The sequence below is a fragment of the Trametes versicolor genome (genome assembly GCF_000271585.1).
Source record: "Trametes versicolor FP-101664 SS1 unplaced genomic scaffold TRAVEscaffold_1, whole genome shotgun sequence".
Lineage (NCBI taxonomy): Eukaryota > Fungi > Basidiomycota > Agaricomycetes > Polyporales > Polyporaceae > Trametes > Trametes versicolor.
Genome location: NW_007360321.1, coordinates 4466030 through 4491659, shown reverse-complemented (window position 1 = coordinate 4491659; position 25630 = coordinate 4466030). Strand labels below are relative to the sequence as shown.

Genomic DNA, 25630 nt, shown 5'->3' with positions numbered 1-25630 from the left:
TACTCGCGGAGAGGTCGCTTGATTGGAAGGATANGTTTGTGGGCAGGTGGGGCTGGTGCCGAAGTGGCGAGACCGCTGGCGCTGTCCGCCTATGAAGCGTGTAAAGGGCGAATTGGCAGTCATTGGAACGACACCTGCAGTGGCCCGAGGTGCGGGTCGTCGTAGACAAAGAAAACGGCGCCGGCGCGATGAAGTCGCCCGGGCGGCTGCGAGCGGAGCATGAGACGACAACTCGGACGCGCTGTAGCGCAAGTGGCACGTACCTGCGAGCGGAGCATGAGACGACGGCGTCTCTGCTCTCGCTCGCGAGGCTATCTATATGGCACAGAGCATCGTGCTTTGTCCTGTCGCTGCCGCGACGAGGACAAAGCGTCGGAGTCACGTGGGCCTCGTCCGCATCGCGAAGACCCCGAACTTCAAAGAAGTTCGAACCATTCGGTCCTGCGATGTGGCCTGACTCGCGCGAAGATCCACCCGCGCGGGCTGGGGTAGGGCTATGTCAACTGTGCAACGGCTGTTGTACAGGCTGCGGCACTTAAGCATCTTCCAACATGACGGCCGCCGCGCACGGGGGAAGATTTCATGTGGAGTTTCGGTCGCCTTGGTACGCGTCCCCGAAGGACCTTCCAGAGAGGCTTCTGGACTTCCGGCACTACGCGTGCCGTTAGCATCATGCCTCCGCCTTCCTACGCTGATACAGTCCTGGGACCACGTCCTGCGTTGGAACGAAAATAAGCTGCTCGTATCAACACGTTGATGCTAACGTTTCTTATCCGCCGCAGATTGATTTCGCAGCGTTGCCCACGGACGCGCTGCATCGGTACCTCGCGCACTTTGACTTAATTCCGGATTTGGACCCGTCACCGTTGAGCGTCGAGGATCCTGGACCGCCGTCTTCTCTGTTGAAAGCGAAGAGCCATGTTCCGCTACACGGCCACTCTCTACGACAGGCGTCAACGGCAAGTCCGGGACCGGTTCCGACCGGAACAGCCGCCAATCGGCCGCGCCGCGATCCAGGGGCAAACAGACGGCGTAGCTCGCGTCTCGTGGAGGATGAGCGGTTCCCTGCCCCTCCGCCGGTATACGGAGACATTGCGGAGGTGGACGGTGTGCTTGCCGCGATCGCCGAGAGGCACTTCCGAGAGCAGGAGGTCAAGGAGGTGGACACGCTCGCGGCGTTCATGTGCGCGGTGCAGGCAAAGGGTGTGTGTTCTGCGTCTAAATGAGCCTGCGTTATTGGACGCGGGAGAGGATGTTGTGCTGATGGGCATGACGTATTGCAGCCCGACTGGCGTCCTAGGGCATCAGCCAATGAACGATCGCGGCCAGCCCGGCCACCACGCGGTCGGTGTCTTTAGCACGCGCATAGCGCTGGAAGTACTTCCCAAGGCGAAGGAGGCGAGGCTTGTGCCTCGCTCAGAATTGGCCTTCCGCGGCGCCCGGCACTCCCGTTCAATTTGGGCCTCGAGCACGATGTTCCCTTGACGACAGTCTGTACATGCCCCTCCTGGACGTTCGGCACTCTGTCAGATGCATCCTCGACACAGCACAATGCCGCGTCCTCGCTATCGTTCCGCCCCGTATATAAAGCGTCCGTCCTCGACCCAGCTCAGCATCCCTCCATCCTCTCATCCTTCCATCCTTCGCAGCAGAGCTGCCCGGTCTCGGTTACTGTAAGCACCTCAGATTCAGAGCAGCATTGGAGACACGCACTAATTATCTGTTCAGTTTAAACTTCTCAACCCGCCCCGGTCTATTCGCACTTTCCGAAGCTTGCTTCACGTCGACTCTCTACATCCACTCCAGTCATGCAGTTCTCCACCGTTTTCGCCGCTCTCCTCGCTCTCGTCCCCGCCGCCGTGCAGGCCACGCCTCTGGTGAGTTTGGCTTTTCCCACAGTCATACGGGCTGCGATCACTGATACGATCGACAGGCCGCACGCGCTGCCACGGCGGGCGGTAATGCCCAGACGTCCCTCAGTACGCGGTCCCGGTTACTCTCACCCGACACAACACGCTTACCCTTTCGTTCCGCACTCTAGCGCTCGTGCAGTCGGTCATCGCCACTGGCTTCGAGAACAACGGCCAGGACCAGCCGACTGCCGGCCAGGTGCCCTCGCTCACGTCGTCGAACAACTTCATCAACTTCTGCGCGACCGTCCCCAACCTGCCGATCACCAACGGCCTCCAGATCAAGACTGGTTCCTGCAACCCCGCCCCCATGGGCATCATCGCGTCCACGGCGAACATGCCCACGTCCAAGTTCATCTTCCCCACGAACGGCGGCACGATCGCGGCGAACAAGACGTTCACGATCCGGATGCAGATCAACCACCTCGAGACGGGCCACTTCGTGAACGCGAACGAGAACTACTTCTCGGCGCCGCAGGTCGTGAACGGCGCGGGCGACATCCAGGGCCACTCGCACGTCGTCATCGAGAGGCTGTCCTCGCTCGGCCAGACCACCGTGACGGACCCGCTGGGCTTCATCTTCTTCAAGGGCCTCAACGACAAGGCGCAGGGCAACGCGCAGGGCGGCGTCCTCAGCACCGACGTCACCGGCGGCCTCCCGTCCGGCACCTACCGCCTCGCGTCCATCAACTCGGCCGCGAACCACCAGCCGGTGCTCGTTGCTGTCGCGCAGCACGGTTCGCTCGACGACATGGTCTACGTGAGCATCCATCCTTGCGTCCACTCACTCTACTATGTACTCACGCGCCGCTTGCAGTTCACCGTCACCGACAACGGCTCCGTCGGCGGCCACTAATCGCCTCGCGCAACTGAGGTAGACCGGGCGGGCTCGGGTCCGCGGGTCGGTGGTGTCTTTCTTTCCGGTCGTCGGTTCTCGCGTCGCTCGATGTGGCGCGGGGCTGGGGCTGCTTTCATTCATGGCTGTCATTCATTGCCCATTGTTGTATCATTCGCTCTTTGTCATAATGTCTGGAGGTAGACTTGTAGATTGTGCTTAGTCGGCGCGACGCTGTGCGGATCGACCGCGGTCGTCTATGCAATAGACGGTTTTGGGTTTTGGGATCAGGATGGTGTGTTGTGTGTGTGCGCGCGTGCGACGTCTTCCGAGCGGTGGGTGTGGGCTTCACTCGGGGTCCCAGGAACAAGGCTGCTTCCTTCAAGTTCGTCTGTCTGATATAGCGGGGAAGATCCCTTCTTGGTGATGTGTTCTTGGTCCTTGAATAGAAGCGAGGTACAAATAGAGGAAGGGGCACGGAAGGTCTGTTCGGCTTATATACCCTGCCAAGGCCATCGGTGGCTGTACTTACAAACATCGTAGGACGGCTACCTAGGCGCCTGTAGGTTGTTGGGTTCAACAAGTACTTCCGTCACCATCCTCTCGCTCCAAGATCTATCACTCGATCGGTCTGAGAGCTTAAAGACGGCGACCGTCGCCACCTCATCTAGAACTCCAAATTTTGTGACGTGGACGCGATCACGAGCGCCCGAGAAGCGCCTGTATCGCGCGACGCGTCGCGGGATCGGTGGTAGCATGACAGTTTCGACGCGCATCCAGCTACGGACTACTTCTATGACTCGCGTTGTTTCCATCTCGCTATGTGCTTCTTCGCTTCTCCGGACCCTCTCGCTCTCTTCCTGTCGGGCGGAACGACTCCGCGCCGAGTAAACTTCGAGATCGACGCGCCGCGCGGGTGACAGAAAGCTGGTCCCGTCGCATCGAAGATATTGCCTCCTGCCTCATACGGCCTCATATGTACGTGATTATAACTTATGGCGAAGCGGCGCGAGGGCCTCGATCGACCGAGAGAACGGTTGTGGGGCCGCGTTTTGGTACTTAGAGGCGAGATCCCGCCTCCGAATGGATCCTGGTTTTCCTCCCCTCGTTTAAACCACAAACTGTGTGTGTCCGACTGTCTTCGTATTATCGCCTCATCGACCGCATCGACCGCAACATATCTCCTGTCTTCTTCGATCATCGACTCCCATCGTTCAAGTTCGCTCTCGCAAGTGCGACTCGCGTTTCTCGCAGAAGACTTTCCCCCGCATCGCGTGAGTAGCACGAGAACGTCACGGTATAATATTGCTAAACGTCTCTAGGTACAGCTCGAGCCCGTACCTCCCTTCGTCGAGGGGACCTCACTCGAACCTACTCGCGTCGAACGAGCTCCCCAACGAACACTCACATTTTCCCTACCACACCGACGACGTATATTCGTTCGAGAATACTGTCTATATCGAGAATCAACCAAAGGCGCCTTCACGCGGTAGAGTCTCTCGCAGTGCGGTACGTCTCTAATAAACCTCTCAGGATGATGAGTCAGGTCTGCTGACGGATACTTCCAAAGGATGGTTAACGTTCCTCGATACATATTTGAAAGGCAACCGGGAACTCAATCCAGTGCGGCCATCCGCGACGAGTACCTGTCTCCTTGCAAGGATGCAACTCTCTGGTGGCATCCTGACCGACAGAGAACGACCACCGAACGCGCTGGCAGCGCATACAGGCAGCCGCACCATTCTGTTGCCCGCATCGCCCCTGTTCTTCCCCTGAGAGTCTACGAGGGCCCTCGACCATTGCGTGGCTACACCCGTATCCCCCGCCTTCCGGGGCGCGCCGCGGGAGGCGCAAGAGACGGTCTTGGAAGCATACGGCGCGTGTGTGGACGATGCGGTGGTGGCGATGCAGACAAAGATTCAGCTGGGGCTCGAACTGTGCTCCACCTGGGCAGCGGGCCGGCAGGATCTGCCCATGCTCCGCAGAGCCGTACGGACATCTCTACGCATTGGCGTTGGCACTGGGGTGCGCGCGTCTGTCCAGTGGTTAGGTTCAAGCTCGCGGCATGGGAGTCCTATGGATAGCTTTTCGAGGGCTCCGATCTAGAGGAACGACTTGTGGCAGTGGTCAGTCTGAAGGCTGTCGCGTGACCCGGGGACGTGCAGCGACAGCTCCGAGTCCTCGAGCCTGTTAAGGGGTTGTGGGCATCACCTCGCGCAGGTCACGGTGTAGTGCCCGCAGAATGCATAGCACAAACTCATCGTTTTTTTAGTTTCCCTGCTTATATGTACGCGTCCCCGAGGGACATTTACAGGGAGTCTTCTGCACTTGCGGAACTGCTACGCATGCCGTTAGCATCACGCTTCGGCCGTCTTCCTTCGGAGTTCGGTAACACAGTCCTGGTGCGTTGATACGAAAATAAACCGCCCGTATCAGCATGTTGATGCTAACGTCTGCTGTCTGCCCGCAGATTGATTTCACAGCGTTGCCCATGGACATCGGACGAGCTGCCTCCGACGCACTTTGACTTGATCTCGGACCTGGATCCGTCAAGGTCGAGCGTCGAGGATCCTGTATCGCCTGCATCGCTGCCACCCAGGTTGAAAGCGAAGAGCCCTGTCCTGCTGCACGGCCACGCTCTGCGACAGGCGACAGGCGTCAACGGCAAGTCCGGGACCTGTCCCGACCGGAATAGCCGCCAACCGCTCACCATCCACGAGTGGTTCCTTGCCCGTCCGCGAGTGTATTGAGACACTGCGAAGGTAGGCGGGGCGCACGCTTGCCGCGACTCTGGCCGAACGGCAAGTATTTCGGGGAGGAGAGCAGAAGGTAGTGGACACGCTCGCGGCGTTGTGTGTGCGACGGAGCAGGCAAAGGTGGTCTGCACTGTGTCTAAAGTGTCTAACTGAGGCCGCATAATTGGACAGGGAGTGCTGATGGGCATGACGTATGGCAGCTTGACGGGCGTCCTAGGGTCTCCGGCCAATCAGCAATTGCGGCTAGCTCGGCGACGATAGAGTCGGTATCTATAGCAGGCGCCCAGCGCTCGAGGTAATTCCCAAGGCGAAGCAGGCAAGGTTCGGACGACGCTCAGAATTGGCCCTCCGCGATCTGCCAACGCTCGGCTGAGTGCCCCAATTATAGCGTCGAGTAGGAGTTCCCCTGGCGACAGTCTGTACGTGCCCCTCCTGGACGTACGGCACTCTGTCAGATGCACCCTCGACACAGCACAATGCCCGCGCCTTCCCTGTCATCCCGCCGCTTATATACCCCCAATCTTCGCCATGGCTCATCATCCCCCTCTCCTCTCTTCCCTCCTTCCATCTTTTGCAGCCGTGCTGCCTGGTCCCGGTTACTGTAAGCACCTCGCTCTCCGAGCAACATTCGGGGCATCCACTGACATGCCTTCCAGTTTAAACTTCCCCACCCTCCCCGGTCTTTTCGCCTTTCGAAGCTTGCTTCACGTCGACTTTCCACATTCACTCCAGTCATGAAGTTCTCCACCGCTTTCGCCGCTCTCCTTGCTCTCGTCCCCGCCGCTGTGCAGGCTTCACCTCTGGTAAATTTCCTCTTTCCCACACCCGAGCTGCGGTCATTAACTTAAGATCGACAGGCCGAACGCGCCGCCCCTCCTACCGCTGTTTCGTCCGGTTCTTCCACGACGGGCGGTGATCCCCAGAAGTCCCTGAGTACGCGCCTTTCATCAAGCTCGCTAGCGCATCATGCTCATCTTTGTTACTCCACACTTCAGCGCTTGTGCAGTCCGTCATCGCCACCGGCTTTGAGAACGATGGACAGGACCAACCGACTGCCGGCCAGGTGCCCTCGCTCACGTCGTCGAACAACTTCATCAACTTCTGCGCGACCGTGCCCAACCTGCCGATCACGAACGGCCTGCAGATCAAGACTGGCTCCTGCAACCCGGCACCGATGGGTGTGATTGCGTCCACGGCGAACATGCCCTCGTCCAAGTTCGTCTTCCCCAAGAACGGCGCGACCATCCCCGCGAACCAGAACTTCACGATCCAGATGGCGATCAGCCACCTCGAGACCGGGCACTTCGTGAACGCGAACGAGAACTACTTCTCGGCGCCGCAGGTCGTGAACAGCGCGGGCGACATCCAGGGCCACTCGCACGTCGTCGTCGACAAGCTCACCTCGCTCGACCAGACCACCCCCACGGACCCCCTGAACGGCTTCGTGTTCTTCAAGGGCCTCAACGACCCCGCGGCGAACGGCGTCCTGTCCACTGTTGTCGCTGGTGGTCTCCCCGCTGGTACCTACCGTCTCGCGTCCATCAACTCGGCCGCGAACCACCAGCCCGCGCTCGTGGCCATCGCACAGCACGGCTCCCTCGACGACATGGTCTACGTGAGTCTTCCCTCCTCCCTCCACTCTATCATCCACTAACTGGCCGCCCTTAGTTCACCGTCTCGGACGCCGGCGCCGCGGCTCCCCCCGCGTCCAGCGCGGCAGCAGCTCCCCCCGCCGCCTCGACGACCGCCGCCGCCGCCAAGTCCACCGCGACCGTCGGCGCGATCAAGGGCTCGAACACCGGCAAGACGCCCGGAAACCAGGGCGGCTTCGGTGGCAAGGGCAACAACCAGGCAGCCGCGCCCCCGTCCGCGAACAAGCCCTCGAACGGGTTCGGCCGCGGGGGCTTCCGCAACGGCCGCCGTGCGCTCTGAGCGCTGCGCGCCCTGCTCTGCTCCCCGTCGCGCTTTAAAACCACCTAATTTGTTCGCGCGGCAGGGGTAGCTTCTTGGGTCGGTGGTTGGCTGCTCTCGCGTCGCTCGATGTGGCGCGAGACTGAGGGTCTCGGTTTGCGGTTGTCACTCGTTGCCCGCTGTTGTATCTTTCGCTCTTTTGCTTTCTGTGTCTGGATGTAGCTTATGCTTAGTCGGCGCGACGCTGTGCGGATCGACCGCGGCCGTCTTCCCCTTGCGCAATAGACGGTTTTGGGTTCCGGGACCAATGTGTTGTGTGCGTGTGCGTGCGACGGCTTACCTGATTCTCGGTGTGGTGCAGCGGCGAGGTGGTTCGTGTCCCGGGAACATGGGATGCTTCCTGCGTCTGTTTGTGATATGGTGGGCAAGGGCCTTTCCTGGCGGGGTATCCGCGTCTGTAAATAGCTAACGAGAGGCTGAAAATAGAGGAGTGCTATTCTCGGGCACGGATGAGCACTTTTTCCGTTATACTAGGTGCCTTGAAAGCGGTGCCGATGAGGGGTGCGAGGTCGGCCCGGATGATTGGAAAAACCGTAGATCTGCATGCAAGTGGTCGGCGACAGATGTGTGTACACGAGCTTAGAGTTACCAGAGTCTACGAGCCCAAAAGAAACCGACCATACACTCCGCCCATCGACCGAGCGCGTTATCCGCCCCGCTGCGCTCTCCAAAACCCTGCTTCTGCATCTGCGCCCTCGGCCGACTCGGACTCGGACGCGTCCCCGGCATCAAACCGTCGCACGATGCCATAGTAATGCGCGCGCCCTGCCCCGTACTTTTCCCGCACGCCCTCGTACGCAGCCGTGATGCCTTCGACCACCGCCTCCCCGGACGCTGTGTCGGCGTTCTCGGAGGGAGGAAGAGGAAGAGGGCAGAGGTGGCGCGCGAGGAGGGCGCCGAGGGAGAGGCCCGAGTTTAGGGAGGTGATGATGCCCTGCGAGGAGAGCGGGTCGAAGGCGAGCGCGGCGTCGCCGACTGCGCACCAGCCGCGGCCTCGCGCGCTAGGGTTCAAGGGGTGCGTAGGGGGCTCCCAGACGGCGTAGGGCTCTAGCACGGACGACCCGGCCGCGGTGCACCGCGTAAACCGCGTCTCTGCGCCGCACGCCTCGTACACCGGTGCTGCTGCACAGTGCTCCAAGTCGGCGGTATCGGTATCGGGATCCGGCCCGAGACCGAGGGCGCGCGCGATGTGCTGCGTCTGGGAGGCGAGCATGTCGGTGAAGCCGGTGGTGGTGCGCGCGACGCGCGCGGTGGGGTCGGAGGGGGTGGTGGTGTATGTGACGAGCCGTTTGTTGTGAGGGAGGCGTGCGGTGTACCACCATCCGGAGGGTGCGGCTTCGATGAGCGTCCGGTCGTCGCGGTCGGGCTGCGAGGCGTCGCTATCGGGGGTGCTGAAGACGATGTAGAAGGCGAGGAGGTCGTGGGTCTTTCGCTGGGTTGCGCCGAGCTGGGATTCAAGAGGTGAGCGCTCTGACCTATGGATAATGCGATGGTGTGTCTCACTGACCTTGCGTGCGACAGATGCCCTCCGGCCTGTCGCGTCCACGACCCACCCCGTACAAAAAGTATCCAGCTCGCCTGACTCCCGCATCTCCACGTCTACCTCCCAGCCATACGACGCCTCGGGTCCGTCCATTCGCCGGATCGCCACGAACTTGCCCTTTCGTACACCGTCCTGACACGCCTCACGGAGCGTCTCGTCGAACCGCGCACGGTCGAGATGCCACCCCTCCCCGTAAGGGTTCATGAGGGAGTACGTTTCGTGGAGACGCTCGCTCGCCCACGCGGATGCGTTGCCTGTGCAGGGAAGGTGTAGGCCGAGTTTCGTGTCCTCTGTGATGCGCGAGAGTAGGGATGGGTCGAGCAGGGAAAGTGTGCGCTTGGCCGCGGCGGGCAGAGACTCCCCGACCTGGGGGTGAAGGTGAACGAGACTTGGGCTGGATGCACAGAGAGCGCACCTTGAACGCGTCGGGATCGGCATCGTCGATCACGAGTACACGGAGTTGGTTGGAAGTATCGTGGCGTGCGATTGAGAGGGCGGTCGCACATCCTGCGGGCCCTCCACCTAGGATGATAACTAGGGGCCAAGTCATGAGTGACAACCTACGGATAGATATGAAAACTAGCTACGCACCGTCAAAGTGCAGCCTTGAGGCTGCCATGGAGTGGGGCCGCTGGGGGAGGTTTGCTTTGGGTATGCTGCACAGACGAACTGGCGAGTCCTGCAACCCCCAACGTTCGGTTGACTCGCTAGCTAATCCTTGCTCTGCGATTGGACGACTTGAGAGTACGCCGCTAACACGTACACTTGTGTAGAGATCGACGCAGATCGACACCTACAGGGAAGAGTGTTCCTGTGCACACTGGAACTCAAACCGCCTGCACGAACGTGAGCCCGGCCAGGTGACGCCTAGACACCGAGGGTCGTGCATCTACTACTCGTGATGCGGCGACGGCGTTCATGAACTGGACAACACGATGCCTTTGTTGACCGACGGCCCGGTAGAGGTTCCGTGCGTAGACAGCTTCGATGTTGTGGTGGAGGAACCCAGACTTACCCGGTGTGCAGGCCTCAGGTCCGGGAATCACATATCGCCGGATCCATTGGAGCGTGTACTGTACGGCTTCGGTTCGTGAAGGCACACGTGTAGCCGTTCATTTACGTGCATACCCGTAGACCGTGACAGCGCGAAAGACTCGCTGTCGTATATAGGCACTGAAGTACAGATAATGAATTCGGTGTGTGTTCCTGGAGAAAACTCACATGATGCCTCGAGCTGGGGTACAACTTGAAGGGACAGGCACGAGGTGGATGTGATTCCACGCAAAGCATGGAAGATGTCGAAGTATGCTCTCCGCTGCTCGACTGATTTCCGCCGCGAAGGACCCTCGGAGTAAACAACAGTTGGCGGGGGCACTCGAAGACGACGGTGCTCACCTGATTAGAGAGGTTCGCGTTCCTCCCCTGATGGCTCGGATGTCTGGGCGTCACTGAGGGCAAATGCGTATATGGTCCTTCGTAGGTGTCAGCGTGAACGCTCAAGTCTCGAGTCGCACCTGTGGAACTCTGAGAGAACGTATCGTCGTCGTACACCATGCCTAAGCCCGAGCCTCCCGCCCTCATACCCTTCGAGCCTGTCAAGAGCGCCCCGCAAGGGGGCAAATGGACGAAGCAGGACCTCGTTGACCACGTCAAAACGGTGCGTACCTTTGAGGTTCAGCGCGAGCTACATGCGTGCTCACTCCATCTCTACGCGCGGGATTGCAGGCGATGGCCGTCGAGCTTGGTACTTTGCCCATCTACTTCTGTGCCCTGTACAGCATCCACCGTGACAACGGCGGTGTGGGCTCGAAGGCCCGCGCACACATCCTTTGTACGTACCCCCTGATAGCGCTATTCGATGTTTGTCCTGAAAGGCGAGCGTTTCACAGCGATCGCCGAGCAGGAGATGTTGCACCTTGCACTTGCGGGCAACATGCTGTGCTCGCTCGACGGCAAACAGGCGCTCTACGACAAGTGCTTCATGCCGACGTACCCGTCGGAGATCTTGTTCGACAAGATACCGATGAAGCTCCAGCCGGCCAACAAGGAGAACCTGGAATGCTTTTTGAAGGTGAGCGCGATGTCTCGTTTGTCCGAGCCAAGCGCTGACGGAGGGTCAGATCGAAGCTCCGTATATGCCGCCGCCAGTCCCGCCGCCCGAGCCGCTCATGTTCACGGCCATGGCTATGGCCATCGAACCAAAGTCATTCATACCTGAGTACCGCAGTATCGGGCAGTTCTACAACAACGTCGAAGCGGGTGAGTCTATGTGCGACGCTCAGCGCAGGCACGGACTGACTTTTGCAAAAGGCATCCAAGAACTCTCTGCTAAAGACCCGGATCTGTTCTCCGGCAGCAGAGCGAACCAGCTGCGGGGCTCCGAGTTCTTCGATAGCAAGATGACCGTCGTCTACGACAAGGTCACCGCGCTCGAGGCGCTCACCACGATCGTCGACCAGGGCGAAGGTAGCATCGGTATCCCAGAGTCGCACTACACCATCTTCGTCGACCTCTATCAGCAGCACAAGCAATGGCGATGCGTGGACTACGTCGACGAGCCGAGCACGGCCGCGTACGAGAGCAAGAACAAAGTCGCCTATCATGTGAGTCCACTTTCATGGGATGCAGAGCGGACACTCACCTCAGTGGATGCTGCAGCTTTCGCGCGCCGTGGACGCGTCGTACTGCTTCCTGCTGCAGACCATCGATCGCTGTTGGGAGGGCTCCGTGGCAGACGGCGCTGGGCGCAAGCAGCTCCTCCGCAACATCCACCAGCTGATGGTTGAGGTCCTTTCCCCTACCGCCCACGTCCTGGTGCAACAGCGCATTGGCAACAAGTTCGCAGCGCCGTGCTTCGAGTTCTACCCCCAGGAAGACGGGCTGCCGCTGCCACCGAGACAGTTGTTCGAGGCGCTCAAGAAGGAGATTGACGCGGCGCAGAAGGCGATTGATCCTAAAGACTCTACCTTGAAGGATAGCGCTGCCGCCATCGGGAGGATCGCGTTCTGCCTGAACAACTTCAGGGCGGTCTAGTTCCCCACTCGTCGCCGATAGTCACCCCATGAATTTGTCGAGGCCGCGGCCGTGGTAGTCGTGTGTAGGCTGGTATAGGGTTGTACAGTGATAGTGTTTGTCATTCCGTCGTTGTACGCTGAAACATATGATTTGTCGTGAGATTGCCAGCGTGTTTGGTTCAAGAATCATCGGGTAACTGGTTACCGAGAACTTGCGACGGAACAGTGACGAAACTGGTTGGGTATTGACGTGTGTTTGGCTGCCTATAGATGGGCGCTTCTCACGAAATGATGATTATCTGCACCGCGGCGGGCCTGCAGAGTGACCAGTGGCAGTAGTTGCCGCCAATTGCAAGTTCGACCCCATTGCTCTCCCTTCAACGTTCAATTACTGCCGGCCTTGTCCAATCGATATCGCGTATCCACGTAATTCCACTCGCATGTCATATGGCAGTGGTGGGAGTCGCGTCCTGACGAGAAGACTTCCATACTCAACTTCAGAGCTGGGAGTGTCATTTGTCGCTTCTCTTACGGGGAATCTCCTGCAGTACGTGTAATCCATTTTCTAAGCGAATTTTCTGCTCAACCTAATATCAACCGTGGCAGTAGTGGCTCGCTCGATCTCGACTGCTCCGCATGGCGTGACTTGCTTGTACACTGAAGTCCAAGACGTGTCGTTCTGACGTTTCTTCCAGATCGAACAATGCTCGCATGCGTATACGGCGAGTCCTCATATCCGTATGCTTCTTTTCCCGGTGGATATTGGCATGCCAGATGCATGATGGAACCACCGGAACCCCCGGAGGACCCTCGAACGTGCTGCTCAAGCGTTCGCCGCTCGCTGTCATCGGCAAGAAGAGGAGACATGCACGCTCTTCAAACGGGCCTGTGACTGTGCATGTGAGCGACCTCGTTTTTTGCGCGATAATCCGAGGGGTGGTCCGGGCGTCCATCCCAAGTTGCAGAGATGCGCCTCTTAAACTGGTCGAACGACCCCATCACCCAACCCCCGCAATCCCCTCCGTCCGATAGACCACCCCCCGTCCATGGCAGATACTCTGAAGTTTCCGACACCCCCGCAAGGGTACAGAGTCGATCCAGCAAAGATCGCTCGCGTCGAGATTTTCCCGCCCATAGGTATCGCCCGTGTGGGCAACTCTGGTGCGACTGACACAGGCGAGCCCGACCCCAAGAGCAAGATCGAGTTCTTCTACGGCCCTGAGGTCCCTGGCATCACGGACGTCCCTCATGTCTTTGGCGTCCGCGAATGGTCCTTCAGGGACGGCAGTGGCAAGATTAAACGCCAGGTATGTACCGGCGAAGTTGCATCGTCACCTGCACAGAGGTGTCACTCACGCCTACTCTACTGTTCTCTCTAGGCGGTGAGGTTCCGTGTTTACGCATATGACAAGGCCGGCAATGTGCTCGGTGAGATCAACAACAACGGTGGCTATACGCTCAACTGGTCCGTCCACGTTGCGAACAAGAAGGCCGCCTTCTACTGCTTTAGCGGTACGTTTGGCGGAACATCCTAGTCTTTCACACCATTCTGATGGCACGGCTGCTTTTAGGACGCCTCCGTCCACGTAACACTAATCTGCGTAACCCAGATGTAGACTCAGAGCCTGCCGTACGTAGACTGAACATCTCGAGTGCAACCTGTGAGATACTCACACATTGTCTTGCAGAAGGGAGGGGAGTTGTCGGGCGATCCCTTCGACCAGTCTCTCGAGGGCCGCAAGAAGCTGATCGTGGATCCCGGCTGTCAGAAGATCGCTCGTAGCATCAATGCGCAGGGAGAGGTGACTCCCGTCCAGCTCAAGGGCAAATTTCAGGGCTCCTTGCCCAATGCGTCCGACGCTGTCGACGTCACGCTGGGCGAGTTGCGCACCGACCCCGCCGGCCGGCTGGTCTTCATCGGTGGCAGCGGTGTCGCGCGCTCGATCCAGGGTCCTGGTGCGACCACGAAGCTCGTGCAGCCCGAGATCATATCCGAGTTCGACAGCCTTGACTGGATCGACTCCGTCTGCGACGGCTGGGTTGATGTCCAGGTGGGGCATGCGAAGAGACCCAACCTGGCGCGCGAGTGCGTGTCTCGGCTTTGTTTTTCGCTCTCGAACTAGTGCTAAGCACGCTGCCCTAGAATCCCGCGGCCGCACAAGGCGACTGTCCTGAGCGCTCCGCCGAAATTCGCGTGGGGCATCGACTCCCCTGTAACGCTCTACGACATCATGGAGAACTTCTACAAAGACGAGATGTCCTACGTCGAGCATAGCGGCACAGACTTCTACAAGGACATCTGGCCGGTACTCGCGGGCACCTACCGACTTGCTTGGGTGAACGCGAAGGCCTTCCAAGGACACGGTAAGTCTACTGCGTTAGAGGTGGTGTGTGTTGGTGCTCACCGTTCACCAGGGCCTCGGGGGTACGGCGACTTCCTCCCCAAGGAGAGCGACCTCTCGACCCCGAATGGAGATCCGGCACAGCGCCAACACATCTTTGGGAGGCTGCGCGAGCCGAACTTCCGTAACCAGGACCAGGCGCACGTCATTCTCATGCCTCGTCTCTCGGGTGATAATGGTGAGCCCGCGCATTCGTCGGTGTACGCGTACGTGCCCTGATATGGTGCACCGGTCGTGTAGGCGACGCGGTTGAGCCAGGGACAACGAACGACATCGTTGGCGAACCTATTCAGCGCTTCTCTGCGCTGACTGAGGTGCAGTATAACCGCTTCAAGGACTGGAAGGATGGGAAGTTCGTCACCGGGACGCCATACGGGACCAAGAAGTTCATCGAGGAGTACGACAAGGCTGAGCAGCCGGTTCTCCTGACGCGTGCAATGCTCGAGCAGACAATCGGCGACCCCCTCTACCCCGGTATCGAGGTGTACTGGATCGCGAAACTCGCAGAGGTGTACGACTTTAGCAGCGACCTCAAGAGCCTGCACCCACCGTTCCGCATCGACCACACCAAGGCGCTGCCCGGCTTCCTGTCGCGCGGGCTGAGTTTGCCTTGGCAGAGCGACTTCGACTTGTGCAATACCCATTGGCAAGTCACGCGATTTGACCAGTAGGGCGCTGCCGTTGCTGACATCTGCTCGCTTGGAACAGGTGGCCTTCCGCGCGGCCGGACGATGTCTTCGTCTTGCCCGGGACCGAATCCCTTGGGCCGGACGGCGTGGCGCATGGCGTCAGCTTGGAGGACTTCATGAACCCGGCCGTGCCTGGCATAGACGATATGGCGTTGATCGCTACGAATGCGCCGCGACGCAAGGGTTGGGCGCGGGGTTTGCGCGACACCCCTGAGGGTGAGCCAGGTCTCATACGGCCATCTGAGAACACGCATGCTAACTTCTGGGCCGCAGAGACGTCGGCTTCGTTCTTCCCCGGGAGCACGGACATGGTTCAGTTTTGGACCAGATTGGGGTTCGTGAAGAAGCTTGAGCTGGGTCCCGCCACTCAAGGAAAGATCGGCGCAGGGCGCGGGGCTGCTAAGCAGGCTCCCCCCAGTGTTTGGGTCGAGCGGGAGCGCCAGGACATCAACGGGTTCACTTGATATGTTGTAGTCCGAGTCTGCCGTTCACTCCGTCTGTTCACGTCCAGCGAGCGTGGCGTGGTGTGGCCATCGTCGCCGTGTTGCAACCCAATGTATAGTTACCCATAGCATGTACCAAGCCTGAGAGCATCATCTTCGAAAAATACGATTGCCTACGAGTGCTTGAAGAAGTTGTCTGTTGAGAAATCAGCGGCGCAGGATGGTGAGGCGTGCCCCATGAAATACGAAGGCCCAGTACAGACGAACTTGAGGTCTAGGCTCTGTCGATCCTAGTAGTAGTACCGTCCGACTTGCCCGATATGGGATGCTGTCCCGGGGAAATGACGTCACGCACGTGCTCTTAGCCATCTGGGCAGAATCTCCGCCCGGACGCCCGGACTCGGAGCCTGGCTAAAGTCGAGAGACCGTTCCATCCCTTTAATTGCTACCACCACCATCCCTCCTCCTTCATCATCCCCACACACAGCATGAGTCTTCTTCAAGGCGTTCTGCGCACGCAAACCCTGGAGTCGCTGGACAAGCAGCTCGGGGCACATTCGGAATCAAACAACGGGCGCACGCACCCTAACGGTGACCGGGATGAAGACGACGACGAGCTAGTCAACGTCGTGAGTATAGCCATAATCTGTGTCATTGGTGGTCGTTGACTCTTCCCCCCAGGTATCTCTCCCCGGTACCCCCGTGCAGTCCAGGCCAACATCTCGTCCTGGCTCCCGCCCGCAGTCCCCCACCCGGAGAGGTGCACGTCCGAGCCCTCTCCAGCCCATGACCGCCCAGAAGACAGTCTCGAGGGACCCATTGCGAGCACTACCCACGGATGTGTCCCAGCGCATCTTCTCGCAGCTCTCTATCCGTGATCTCTCCCGGTGCTCGCGAGTCTCAAAGAAGTGGAACAAGAGCCAGACGTTAAACTATGGTGAGCATTACTCAGCAACGGGAGAGGGCACAGGGTTGTTGACTCAAGGGCTGCGCAGTCTGGTTCCAACATTATCGGAAGGAGAACTTCCATGACGAGAGCTTGCCTCCTGGCAAGTGGACGAAGCGCGAGTCTAAGCAGAACTGGGTACGTCGAGTTGGGCGGCAATGTGGCTAAGTTGATACTGAGAGGTACCATCCCCTTCAGCGCACCGTCTTCCTCGGAAGCGTACCTACCCGTGACCCTCCGAGCCTTTCTCGCTCAGGCTATGAGTCCCCTCGCTCCGGCCAGCAAACTCCTCGCGAGATGCGGGAGGAGAAGTGGAAGCAGGACGCCGAGGCCACTGCGAAACCCAACAAGGTCGAGATGCGCGAGATGTACAAGGAACTCGGCGGGAGGAAGGCCCGAGGCAAGGGCAAACTCGGCGGTACTGGCGGGATGCGCGACCGCGGCGGTTGGGGAGAAGGCGACGAGTTCTAAGACACAGGCCTTTCGCCGTCCTCGTTCGTCCAAAGAGACGATGTAACGCCAAATTATGACCTCGCCAGGAACTGTAGCTTGGATTCGGATGCGTATTGTAAAGTATTCCTATCTGCCCTTGTAGAATTAGAAGTATGTAAAGATGGCCACCATACAGCGAAAGATATCGCGCAATGTAGACGTACTCTCTCTTTCCCCGCAGGGCCCTGTCTGAATTGCAGAGGTGTGATTGGTTGTGATCGAGCCAGTTGTGCGATCTCGATCTAGGGTCGATCTCGGTTGAGAAAGCGATGAGCATCCGTAATTGGAAGCGGGCAGTTGGTTCAGAACCACCACCACCTCCTTCTTCTCTGTCTTCTCCAGCTCGTCTTCCTTGACTTTGGGTATTGTCGTGTACATTTACATCATTCTCTCAGGACACCATGGCAGCCAGGGTGTCTGCTCCGCTTTTGCCAGTTCCCTCTACGCTTGAAACTGTACGTCGAGTCGCGTCCTTGGTCCAGACATTCAAGCGAGGATTGCTGACACTTCACTATCGTCATTGCAGGTCTTTGAAGACTCGCGATCCGAACCACCGATGCCCCCTTTGTCGAGCGGGACGTTGTACGGAGAGACTGAGTCCTCCATGCAGACCCTCAATACGCTAGTACGTGCTCGCATCTCATACACCTGAGCACATGCCGATGACACTCTGTGCGCAGCCATCGCTGTCGCGAATGAAGAGCTTGGGACATATGGTTGCTTCTAGATCACACGCGAGCACGGGCTCTGGAACCAGTTGGCGAGACGTTCCTTTACCTCGCGAGCCGAGTTTTGAGGTAGATGTGAGTACATATCTGTAGCAAGGACTGACATGTTCGCTGAACGGCACTTCCACCCTTTCAGCAGGTTGGCGATATCCGGGCAGTAGACTCAGGGTGGCTCGATGACGACGTCGAGGTACGCAAATTATCCGCGTTGCGATTCCCACTAAGTAACAGCATGGCCCATCTTTAGGAAGTAATGGTCGTCAAGAAAAAGCGTAAACCGCTCAGCGTTATCATCGAGGCAACTGAGGGCATGCACCGCAGTCCCATCAAAGTCAGTAACAACTCGCCAAGAGGGCGGTACCGCTGGGCTCACTTTTTTGAACAGCCTAAAGCCGGGAGTGCGATCGACGCGTCAAGCTTTGAGTACATCCGGACCCTTGAAGTCGGGGAAACCGGAGAGTCCCTCATTGCGCGCAAAGCAGACACCGGGAAGGTGCATACGGTGAAGTTGGTCAGGAAATCCGGACACAACGCGGCGGGGCTCGCGACGCGCATCGCGAGTGAGCAGAAGATCCTCCGAGTATCGACAGAGTGCTGCGTGCCATTCGTCGTAAGCTTGTTCTGGAGCTTTGAGGATGAGCGCGCGATGTACTTGGTCATTGTGAGTGTCTCTTAGCATGTCTGTCTCATGTTGTTGACCGCTTGGTGCCAGGACCGGACGGACGGGAGGAATCTGCGGACTATCATTGAGACGCAAGGGCCGTTGACCTCGCAAGAAGCAGTCCTATGCGCTGCAGAATTGGTAAGTAACACACATTGCGCCTTGTTTACGCACTCATGAGTCCTCCTTAGGTCGAAGGCATCTCTGGGCTGCATGCGCTAGGGATCGTCCATGCCACTTTGACCCCGGAGAGCATTCTCGTCGGCGAAGACGGACATGTATTCATTTCCGACTTCGACGATTCCGTCTTCCTCCACGATGACGTTGAGAGACACAACCAACCGCAGGCGGCACCGTCTCTGATCTGTCTGGAATACCAAGCACCGGAGATGATACTGGGCTGGGAACACGACTACGCCGTGGACTGGTGGAGCTTCGGACTGGTGCTCTACTGGACCTTGACCGGCAACGTACGTGGTCCTGTCGCCATTCACCGATGGAATAACTTTGAACTTTTGAACCTGCAGCACCCGTTCGTCAACCTGAGGGAGACGGAACACCCGTCTATCGTGCGGAGTAAAGTTCTGCATGCGAGGTTGACGGACGACCGCCTGGGTATGGATGAAGATGTGTATCAACTCATCGCACGTGTACATTTTCGCCATTGTCTGGCAGTCGTAGCCTCCCCTCAATCTCTTTGCAGTGTCTTCAGCGAAATCCTGCCCTTCGCATTGACGGACCTGGGGCGAGAATGCACGCATACTTCCACGACATGTGAGTCAATTCAGCTCCTCTGCTTCACCATCAGTGACTGAAGCGTACTTTCTAGCAACTGGGAAGATATTGTGACTAAGCAGATTGAAGGTAAGGTCGGCCGAACAAGGTGCTCATCTGTACTGACAGTATCCTAGCGCCATTTGCTAGGCACGAACATCCTATTCTGCAGGACCTAGACGGCCAGGATTCAGATCCAGAGGAGAGCCCGGTCATGCAAGACAGCCCCACTGCACTGGCCCTAGCCCAGGCATCTGAGTCCTTTGCATTCGACTGGCAACACGCCTCTTCGCCGTTTGAAGCCTCTGCGTCCTCTGAACTATCTGCAGTCCGCGAACATCTGCAGGCTCTACGGAACGACCATGGACCTAGTGACGTCACTATCACACCTGAGAACTGTAAAAGATCTTCTCCTAAGGTCGACATTCAAGCCTCAGACTCTGGCGACTGCGTTGTGGAAGAACAGTATCACGAGTCACCCTCTGGAGAGTTTGGAGCGCTACCTGCTGGAGTCTCTGGGTCGTCTGCTAAGATCGGCAACCTGAGGCGGTACTCCAGTCTCAACTTTGACTTGCAAAGCTCGGTATCTGGCATGTCACTGGCAGCCGCCGTTGAGGATCTCGCTGGGGGACCTACACCTTCTCCTGTGCACTTGCGTCACGCTAGGTCTTTCTTGGGGCTCTCTCTCGGAAGCAACGACGAAAATCTAGGCGGCCCGAGCTGGACGAATAAACTGCGGCGACGGACTCCTCGCCCGGAAACGCCTCCTCCAGTGCCGCCGGTACCAGCACCGGTCCAAGAACTGCCGAAGGGTGTGCGCCAGATGGGCAACGGTATCGGCTACACGCGGCGAGCAGAGGCGCGTCGCTCGGTCCTGGGCCTGGCGAGCCTCACCCCGCGGACGTGCCAGGCCATGTTCAGCGGGCGGCTCCCGCGGTTCGGCGGGAAGCGCAAGCAGAAGGACACGAACGAGCCGGAGCAGCGCGACCAGGCCGCGGAGGACGACGACGACGCGGACGACCCCATGGACGAAGTCATGCGCGAGATATACGGGGACGACTGGGCCGGGGGCGACTCGCCGGCGGACTTGCGCCCGACTGCGAGGCTGCAGCCTGACCGCGGCCGGGGTGGGATTGGGCTGGGCTGGGATAATTCGTTGACAAGGGATGGGACGCCGCCGGTGGACGCGTCGTTTGCGGGCGCGGATAGTACGTTGAGGTTGGTCTCGCCGTCGACTCCGCGGTTGGGTCTGTATTAGCGGCTGGCTCGTGCATGGGGAGGAGGCGGCTATGTGTCTGATTGGGGCCTTTTATCTTATGTCTGGACTCTAATGTGGAGTGTTAATCGGGCTTCGCATGTTTCAAGCCTATCGATACCTGCGAAAGCGAGGTGCTACTGTCCTCGAAGTGGGAACGCGTGCCTACAGGCTTTCGAGGAGGGCTAACGGCTTCGCGGACCGTGAGCGGTCCGCCGGTGGCGAGCAGGACGTTTGGCAGCATTTCGACAGCCTGCGCAATGTCGGCTTTCAGCACGATGAGGACCGCAAGTATGAGGGAATATCATCGGGGCGCCATAAAGACGAATACTAAAAAATTTGGACTGCCGTGGAAGCTGATTTCACGCTCACCTTTCCAATGGCCAGCCACATCTGCCAGAGACGCGTCCGAGTCCCCAATTCGCACCTTTCCCTACAACCACCACCACGCGAACCCGCGCTCATCCAATACTGCTTCTCAGTCACGAGCACTGCGCGGAGAATTCCTGACGGAGATACACCGTGTGCTGCCGGACCTCATCTGTTAGCATCCAGGCCCACACCTGCTCTACTCGTCCTCGATCGCGTCTGCCAAGACGAACGGAGGTTGCACGGAGCCTGCAGCGAAGCACGCTGTACCACGCAGCCTCATGCCCAAGACGTTCCAGCCCGCGGACGCCCATGTGGGAGATAGAGAGGTGTGCGTTGTGATCAAGAACGGCGTCGAACGTGAGTGGCCCACCTCGTTCTGCGGAATGGACGCTACATGAGGCGACACGACCGTGCAGAGCAAGCTCACGTCCTCGAGCGCAACGAAGAAGACGTCTACGTGCATTACGTCAATACGGACAAACGCCTGGACGAGTGGGTCGCTGCGCGCGACGTGCGTCCTGCGGCAGGCGGCCTCGAGGCGGCCACGGTCACTAATGGCGCGGGCCGCAAGAGGAAAAGAGGCTCTCTTGCGGGGGAGGGCTCGCGGGGAAATGGCTCGCCCAGCAAGTCAGATGCCGGCGCAGTGACGGTGAAGCCGGAGGAGCATGACGGCGCAGTCGCGATCACGGAGGAAGAGTACGACATAGAGCACCACCAGCAGATCACCGCAAAGAGGAACTTCGACAAGGTCGTATTTGGGCGGTGGCAGATCAAGACGTGGTGCGTCTCCTATCCCCTGCGCACTGCGCGCTGCGCGCCCTTTGGTGATGCTGAAACGGGGACAGGTACTTCTCGCCCTACCCTCTGTCCGAGGCTGAGGCGGACGACGGCGGCACGCCGAGCGTGCACACACCGCACTCTGCTGCAAAGATCCCGGGCGTTTCGCGTGCCTCGATCCGCGCGCACGGGCGCACTTCCGACCTTCTCGCAGGGGGCCTGGGGCGCAGCCACGGGCACACAGGCCAGCACGCGACGCTGTGGGTCTGCGACCGGTGCTTCAAGTACATGGCAGAGGGCGTATCTTGGGAACTGCACGTCGTGCGTACGCATAACCTGAGCATTACGTCCCACCGCGCTGACGGCCGCCAGGTGGTCTAGAAAAAGTGTGGCCGGCGAAGTCCGCCAGGGCGTAAAGTCTATCAGCGCGGCGCACACATCATCTGGGAGGTCGATGGGGCGAAGGAGAAGGTGCGTGCCCTTACCCCGCAGGTTCCCGCATCGATCGGGCATTGATAGAGGTGCAATGTGCGCCGGCTAGCTGTACTGCCAGAATCTGTCCCTGTTCGGCAAGCTCTTCATTGACATAAAGACCCTCTTTTTCGACTGCGACAACTGTAAGCACCCGTTGTGTCATCCTTCAGGCGGCGCTAGCTGACGCTTCGCGATATCGCGTAGTCTTGTTCTACATCCTCACAGACGCGGACTCGCAGCGCGACCATGTCCTAGGGTTCTTCTCGAAGGTGCGGAGCGGACGCACTCAGGGACCCAAGTCCGGCCGCTGATCGTCTATGCCCTATAGGAGAAGGTGTCGTACGATGACTACAACCTAGCCTGCATCGTTGTGCTTCCGCCTTATCAAAAGAAGGGCTACGGCATGCTCCTCATCGAATTCAGTCAGTTATTCCGCACCTGCTCCTCTGCGGCCCGCGCTGTTAGGGTGCAGACGCCACCGTGGTCATGTCAGCGCGCTGATTTTGCGATTTCGCGGATTAGGCTACGAGCTCTCCCGGCGTGCGGGCAAGGTTGGCACGCCCGAGCGCCCGCTCTCCGACCTGGGGCTACGGAGCTACCTCACGTACTGGATCTCGACGCTCGTGCGCTTCTTCCGGTGCGTCTCGCTACCCCGCTCGGATGTATCTGTGCCCGCTGACTCTCAATCCGTGTGTGCCCGCGCTCCACGCAGACGGCTGCTGTCGGTGCTGCCTCCAGACACGGCGCAGGTCGTAACGACAGGCCCGGTCGGCGACGTCTCAGATGCCTTCGTGCAGTCGCCCGCCCGTGACACCGAGGACGGCTCGTCCATTTCGCGCACGAAGAAGCGGAAGAGCACAAAGGGCTGGGACGGCGAGGAGATCCCTGCCGCGGCGCGCGCCCTGCGTACCGCGCAGGCGAATGACATGAACGGTACGTTTATCATGCATATATCCGGTACATCTTCCCGGATGCTGATGTTCCGGCCACCCCCCTGTAAGACCCAATGTGGGCGTCACTGCGTGCGCTGGAGACGACGGCGCATGCGGACGGGAGCGCAACGACGCACGTCGTCGTGCGCTGCACGCTCGCGGACGTTGCACGCGCAACAAACTTGCGCGTCGAGGACGCCGCGTTCGCGCTGAACGAGTGCGGCCTGCTCGTGCGCCGCCGCGCGGACGACAGCCCGGTCCCCGTTAAAGTATCAAATGGGGACGACGGCGAGGAGGACGGGGAAGATGCAAGCGAGGCGAGGGCGGTGATTGCGGTGACGCGGGAGATGGTCGAGGCCGTCGCGAAGCAGCGGGACGTGAAGCGGATGTGCATGGACCTCGCGCACGTTCTGCTCTGACTCTGACCCCGCGGGGAAGTGTAGGCGGCACCCTGAGCAAATTCTGTTTTAGTTCGGACCCTCGGGGAGGAGGGGGACGGTCATGGGTTGTAGGCGTGTGTGTACGCTTGTATGAAGGCGTGCGATGGTAATTGAGATACTGGGCCGACGTCCCGAGTGTGTCGGGCAACGATCATTAAGATCGCTGCGCCTGTTCGCGGAGAGTTCAGGTGCTCTTCTGTCGTTCTCAGACCCTGCGCGGGGGGCGATTGTGCGAACCCTCTTGTCGCCGTCGATAATTATAGCGGGAAGCTAAAGCAAGTGCGGGACGATCTGCGCCGTAGTGGCGCCCCGCGAGCAAAGCAGTTTTCGTCGTTTCAAGCAGCCGCATTGGTGCCGTGGACATATTCCGCCTAGTGCAATTTACACCGGATCTCAGCAGGGTGGATAGTGTACATCGATTCAACCGACTGAGAAGATTATCATCCTGCGAAAGCGGACTGTAGCAGCTCCGTGCTGCGGACGGAGATGACATCGAGAGACCGTGTAAAAAACATGCGGCATGGGCTTGCGTACTGATCGTGGGGCGTGCATAGCATAGGATACAGAGTACGGGTACGGCGGGTGGTGGATGGTGCGGGTGAGCCGAGGTGAGAAGAGGTTTGTCCTGTTTACTGGAGGACGGGGGCATCGTGCTCGACGGCGAGGATCGCCTGCCTCTTCTCCGCCACACGGGTAGCGCGACGCTCGCGGGCAGCCTGGACGTGCCATCAGTATCCGCAGGTACTCGATCTACCGTTATCTGACGAACCTTGTTCTTGACACGGCGGGCCTCCATCTGGTCAGTGAGGACCTTGGTGCGGGACTTCTCAGCCTTCGCCTTGTGGATGTACTCCATGAGGACACGCTTGTTCTTGAAGACGTTACCCTTGGACTTCTGGTAGAGCGAGTGGTAGCTGGAGCGCAGGCTCGCGCGTGAGAGGGCTATCACCTGACCAAAAAATGTGTTGCAGACTCACAGGTGCTTGTCGATCTTGCCCGCCTCCCGGTACTTCCTCAACAACCGACGCAGAACCCGCTGTCTCCTCATCCACTGGACCTTCGTGGGCATACGGGCATCGGCGGTACCCTTCCTCTTACCGGGGCCAGTGTGGCGACCCTTGCGCTTCGCAGCGAGGAGGTCCCGAGTGCGCGCACGCGAGTGGACGGTGGTGGGCTTGATGATGATACGGCCGTCCTTGATGAGCTTCTTGACGTGGGTGCGCGAGTTGGCGTTTCCGATCTCAGCCTGCTCATTGGGGTCGAGCCAGATTTTTCTCTTGCCGACGCCCGATACGGATGCGGCAAGGCGCTTTTGAGACCGGAGGTTGACCATGGCGGCTGCGAGAAAAACGCGGAGACGGACGAGGAGACGTCAGAGGTTTGTAGGTCGACGTCGTGGGGCACAGCGAGCTCACCTTGTTCTTGAGGGGGGTCGATAGGGAGCGTGTGGGCCCAACAGGGTGTGCGACTGCTGGACAGAGATTACGTGAGCAAAGCCACTCGGAAATCGCCGAAACCTTATGCGGGTCAGCTGTACAGCTCCGGCGGTCCGGGAGGATGGGCGCTCGTCCAATCGGTCGTTTGTACTTGTCTTTTCTGGGCTGTCACCTCTCTGCTGCTTGCGTGCTGGCTATTGCATTTTCTGGAGCAACGTTGCGCGACTCGATGCATCTTCGCCTCGTCTCAACTCGGGCCTTCGGTTGATTGAATTCCATCTTGCTTCTGGCTGGGCACAGTTCCTGGGTGGGCGTCCGGCTACTTGCAAATGGCACAGAGCATCCTCGTTTGAGCCCGGATCTATTGGCGTGGTATCGTACGGTCGCAGGTCTATCAACCGAAGACGCTGGAATGTCGTACTTGCCTGTCGACTGGCCCGCTATGCTGACGTGCGCTACGCGGTGGGCGAGAAGGCTGCGCATGGCGGCATTCCCTGCTCCGCACAAGGGAAATGCTGTCTCGACTTGTCTGGAAGGCTCTCAGGATGGTCCCGAGTCTGCCCGATGACGGCAAAGCACTCTCACTGGCCGAGCTCGGGGAAAGCTGATGGCTGTCCTGGGTCTCAGCGGACGTCTCTGGTGACCTCTGCGCTGAGGCTCTCGCACATTGTTCGGCATCGCTGGGTGCCTGCACGACGTGGGTTGGGGAGAGCGCAATGACGCGTCTCGGGCGTTCTGGGCGGACGGCCGAGGGGGGAGAGCCAATCAAGTGGCGTTGGG

The 25630-nt window shown here is 59.3% G+C and overlaps 10 protein-coding genes across 10 annotated transcripts; 8 read left to right on the top strand and 2 right to left on the bottom strand.

The window, feature by feature from the left end:
* Positions 1 to 1060: 1060 nt before the first annotated feature.
* TRAVEDRAFT_26090 (uncharacterized protein) lies at positions 1061 to 3029 on the top strand. The gene is made up of 6 exons (XM_008033719.1): positions 1061 to 1203; positions 1284 to 1673; positions 1729 to 1877; positions 1934 to 1979; positions 2042 to 2670; positions 2728 to 3029. Exons 3-6 carry the CDS (start codon positions 1809 to 1811, stop codon positions 2764 to 2766), a joined length of 783 nt encoding a protein of 260 aa, XP_008031910.1. The 5' UTR covers positions 1061 to 1203; positions 1284 to 1673; positions 1729 to 1808; the 3' UTR covers positions 2767 to 3029.
* Positions 3030 to 5090: 2061 nt separating this feature from the next.
* On the top strand, positions 5091 to 5495 carry TRAVEDRAFT_42587 (uncharacterized protein; the record flags this gene model as incomplete). Its single annotated transcript, XM_008034082.1, has 2 exons — positions 5091 to 5147; positions 5229 to 5495. The coding sequence occupies 2 exons, from the start codon at positions 5091 to 5093 to the stop codon at positions 5493 to 5495; spliced, it is 324 nt and encodes a 107-aa protein (XP_008032273.1).
* An 899-nt stretch (positions 5496 to 6394) lies between these two features.
* On the top strand, positions 6395 to 7433 carry TRAVEDRAFT_109203 (uncharacterized protein; the record flags this gene model as incomplete). The annotated part of the gene is made up of 3 exons (XM_008035142.1): positions 6395 to 6434; positions 6497 to 7116; positions 7170 to 7433. Coding segments are annotated over 3 exons (924 nt in total), but the record flags the coding sequence as incomplete, so codon positions are not given.
* Positions 7434 to 8118: 685 nt separating this feature from the next.
* Positions 8119 to 9565, bottom strand: TRAVEDRAFT_112258 (FAD/NAD-P-binding domain-containing protein; the record flags this gene model as incomplete). The annotated part of the gene is made up of 4 exons (XM_008035141.1): positions 8119 to 8591; positions 8646 to 8919; positions 8980 to 9381; positions 9431 to 9565. The coding sequence occupies 4 exons, from the start codon at positions 9563 to 9565 to the stop codon at positions 8119 to 8121; spliced, it is 1284 nt and encodes a 427-aa protein (XP_008033332.1).
* A 1002-nt stretch (positions 9566 to 10567) lies between these two features.
* TRAVEDRAFT_42584 (uncharacterized protein) lies at positions 10568 to 12048 on the top strand (the record flags this gene model as incomplete). Its single annotated transcript, XM_008034081.1, has 6 exons — positions 10568 to 10672; positions 10741 to 10846; positions 10905 to 11086; positions 11136 to 11274; positions 11326 to 11618; positions 11674 to 12048. 6 exons carry the CDS (start codon positions 10568 to 10570, stop codon positions 12046 to 12048), a joined length of 1200 nt encoding a protein of 399 aa, XP_008032272.1.
* Positions 12049 to 13075: 1027 nt separating this feature from the next.
* On the top strand, positions 13076 to 15697 carry TRAVEDRAFT_160067 (uncharacterized protein; the record flags this gene model as incomplete). The annotated part of the gene is made up of 9 exons (XM_008035140.1): positions 13076 to 13336; positions 13409 to 13541; positions 13601 to 13659; positions 13718 to 14115; positions 14173 to 14393; positions 14445 to 14609; positions 14672 to 15098; positions 15140 to 15336; positions 15394 to 15697. 9 exons carry the CDS (start codon positions 13076 to 13078, stop codon positions 15582 to 15584), a joined length of 2052 nt encoding a protein of 683 aa, XP_008033331.1. The 3' UTR covers positions 15585 to 15697.
* A 315-nt stretch (positions 15698 to 16012) lies between these two features.
* On the top strand, positions 16013 to 17177 carry TRAVEDRAFT_160063 (uncharacterized protein). Its single transcript, XM_008035139.1, has 4 exons — positions 16013 to 16192; positions 16245 to 16500; positions 16559 to 16647; positions 16708 to 17177. Exons 1-4 carry the CDS (start codon positions 16052 to 16054, stop codon positions 16978 to 16980), a joined length of 759 nt encoding a protein of 252 aa, XP_008033330.1. The 5' UTR covers positions 16013 to 16051; the 3' UTR covers positions 16981 to 17177.
* Positions 17178 to 18132: 955 nt separating this feature from the next.
* On the top strand, positions 18133 to 19156 carry TRAVEDRAFT_97517 (kinase-like protein; the record flags this gene model as incomplete). The annotated part of the gene is made up of 5 exons (XM_008035138.1): positions 18133 to 18390; positions 18442 to 18531; positions 18582 to 18860; positions 18918 to 19040; positions 19094 to 19156. Coding segments are annotated over 5 exons (813 nt in total), but the record flags the coding sequence as incomplete, so codon positions are not given.
* Positions 19157 to 20874: 1718 nt separating this feature from the next.
* TRAVEDRAFT_160060 (acyl-CoA N-acyltransferase) lies at positions 20875 to 23393 on the top strand (the record flags this gene model as incomplete). The annotated part of the gene is made up of 11 exons (XM_008035137.1): positions 20875 to 21148; positions 21208 to 21571; positions 21637 to 21889; positions 21950 to 22039; positions 22110 to 22185; positions 22247 to 22311; positions 22371 to 22464; positions 22565 to 22679; positions 22755 to 22975; positions 23044 to 23231; positions 23268 to 23393. Exons 1-11 carry the CDS (start codon positions 21070 to 21072, stop codon positions 23391 to 23393), a joined length of 1671 nt encoding a protein of 556 aa, XP_008033328.1. The 5' UTR covers positions 20875 to 21069.
* Positions 23394 to 24043: 650 nt separating this feature from the next.
* On the bottom strand, positions 24044 to 24747 carry TRAVEDRAFT_111807 (60S ribosomal protein L19; the record flags this gene model as incomplete). The annotated part of the gene is made up of 3 exons (XM_008035136.1): positions 24044 to 24130; positions 24184 to 24328; positions 24392 to 24747. The coding sequence occupies 3 exons, from the start codon at positions 24745 to 24747 to the stop codon at positions 24044 to 24046; spliced, it is 588 nt and encodes a 195-aa protein (XP_008033327.1).
* Positions 24748 to 25630: the final 883 nt, after the last annotated feature.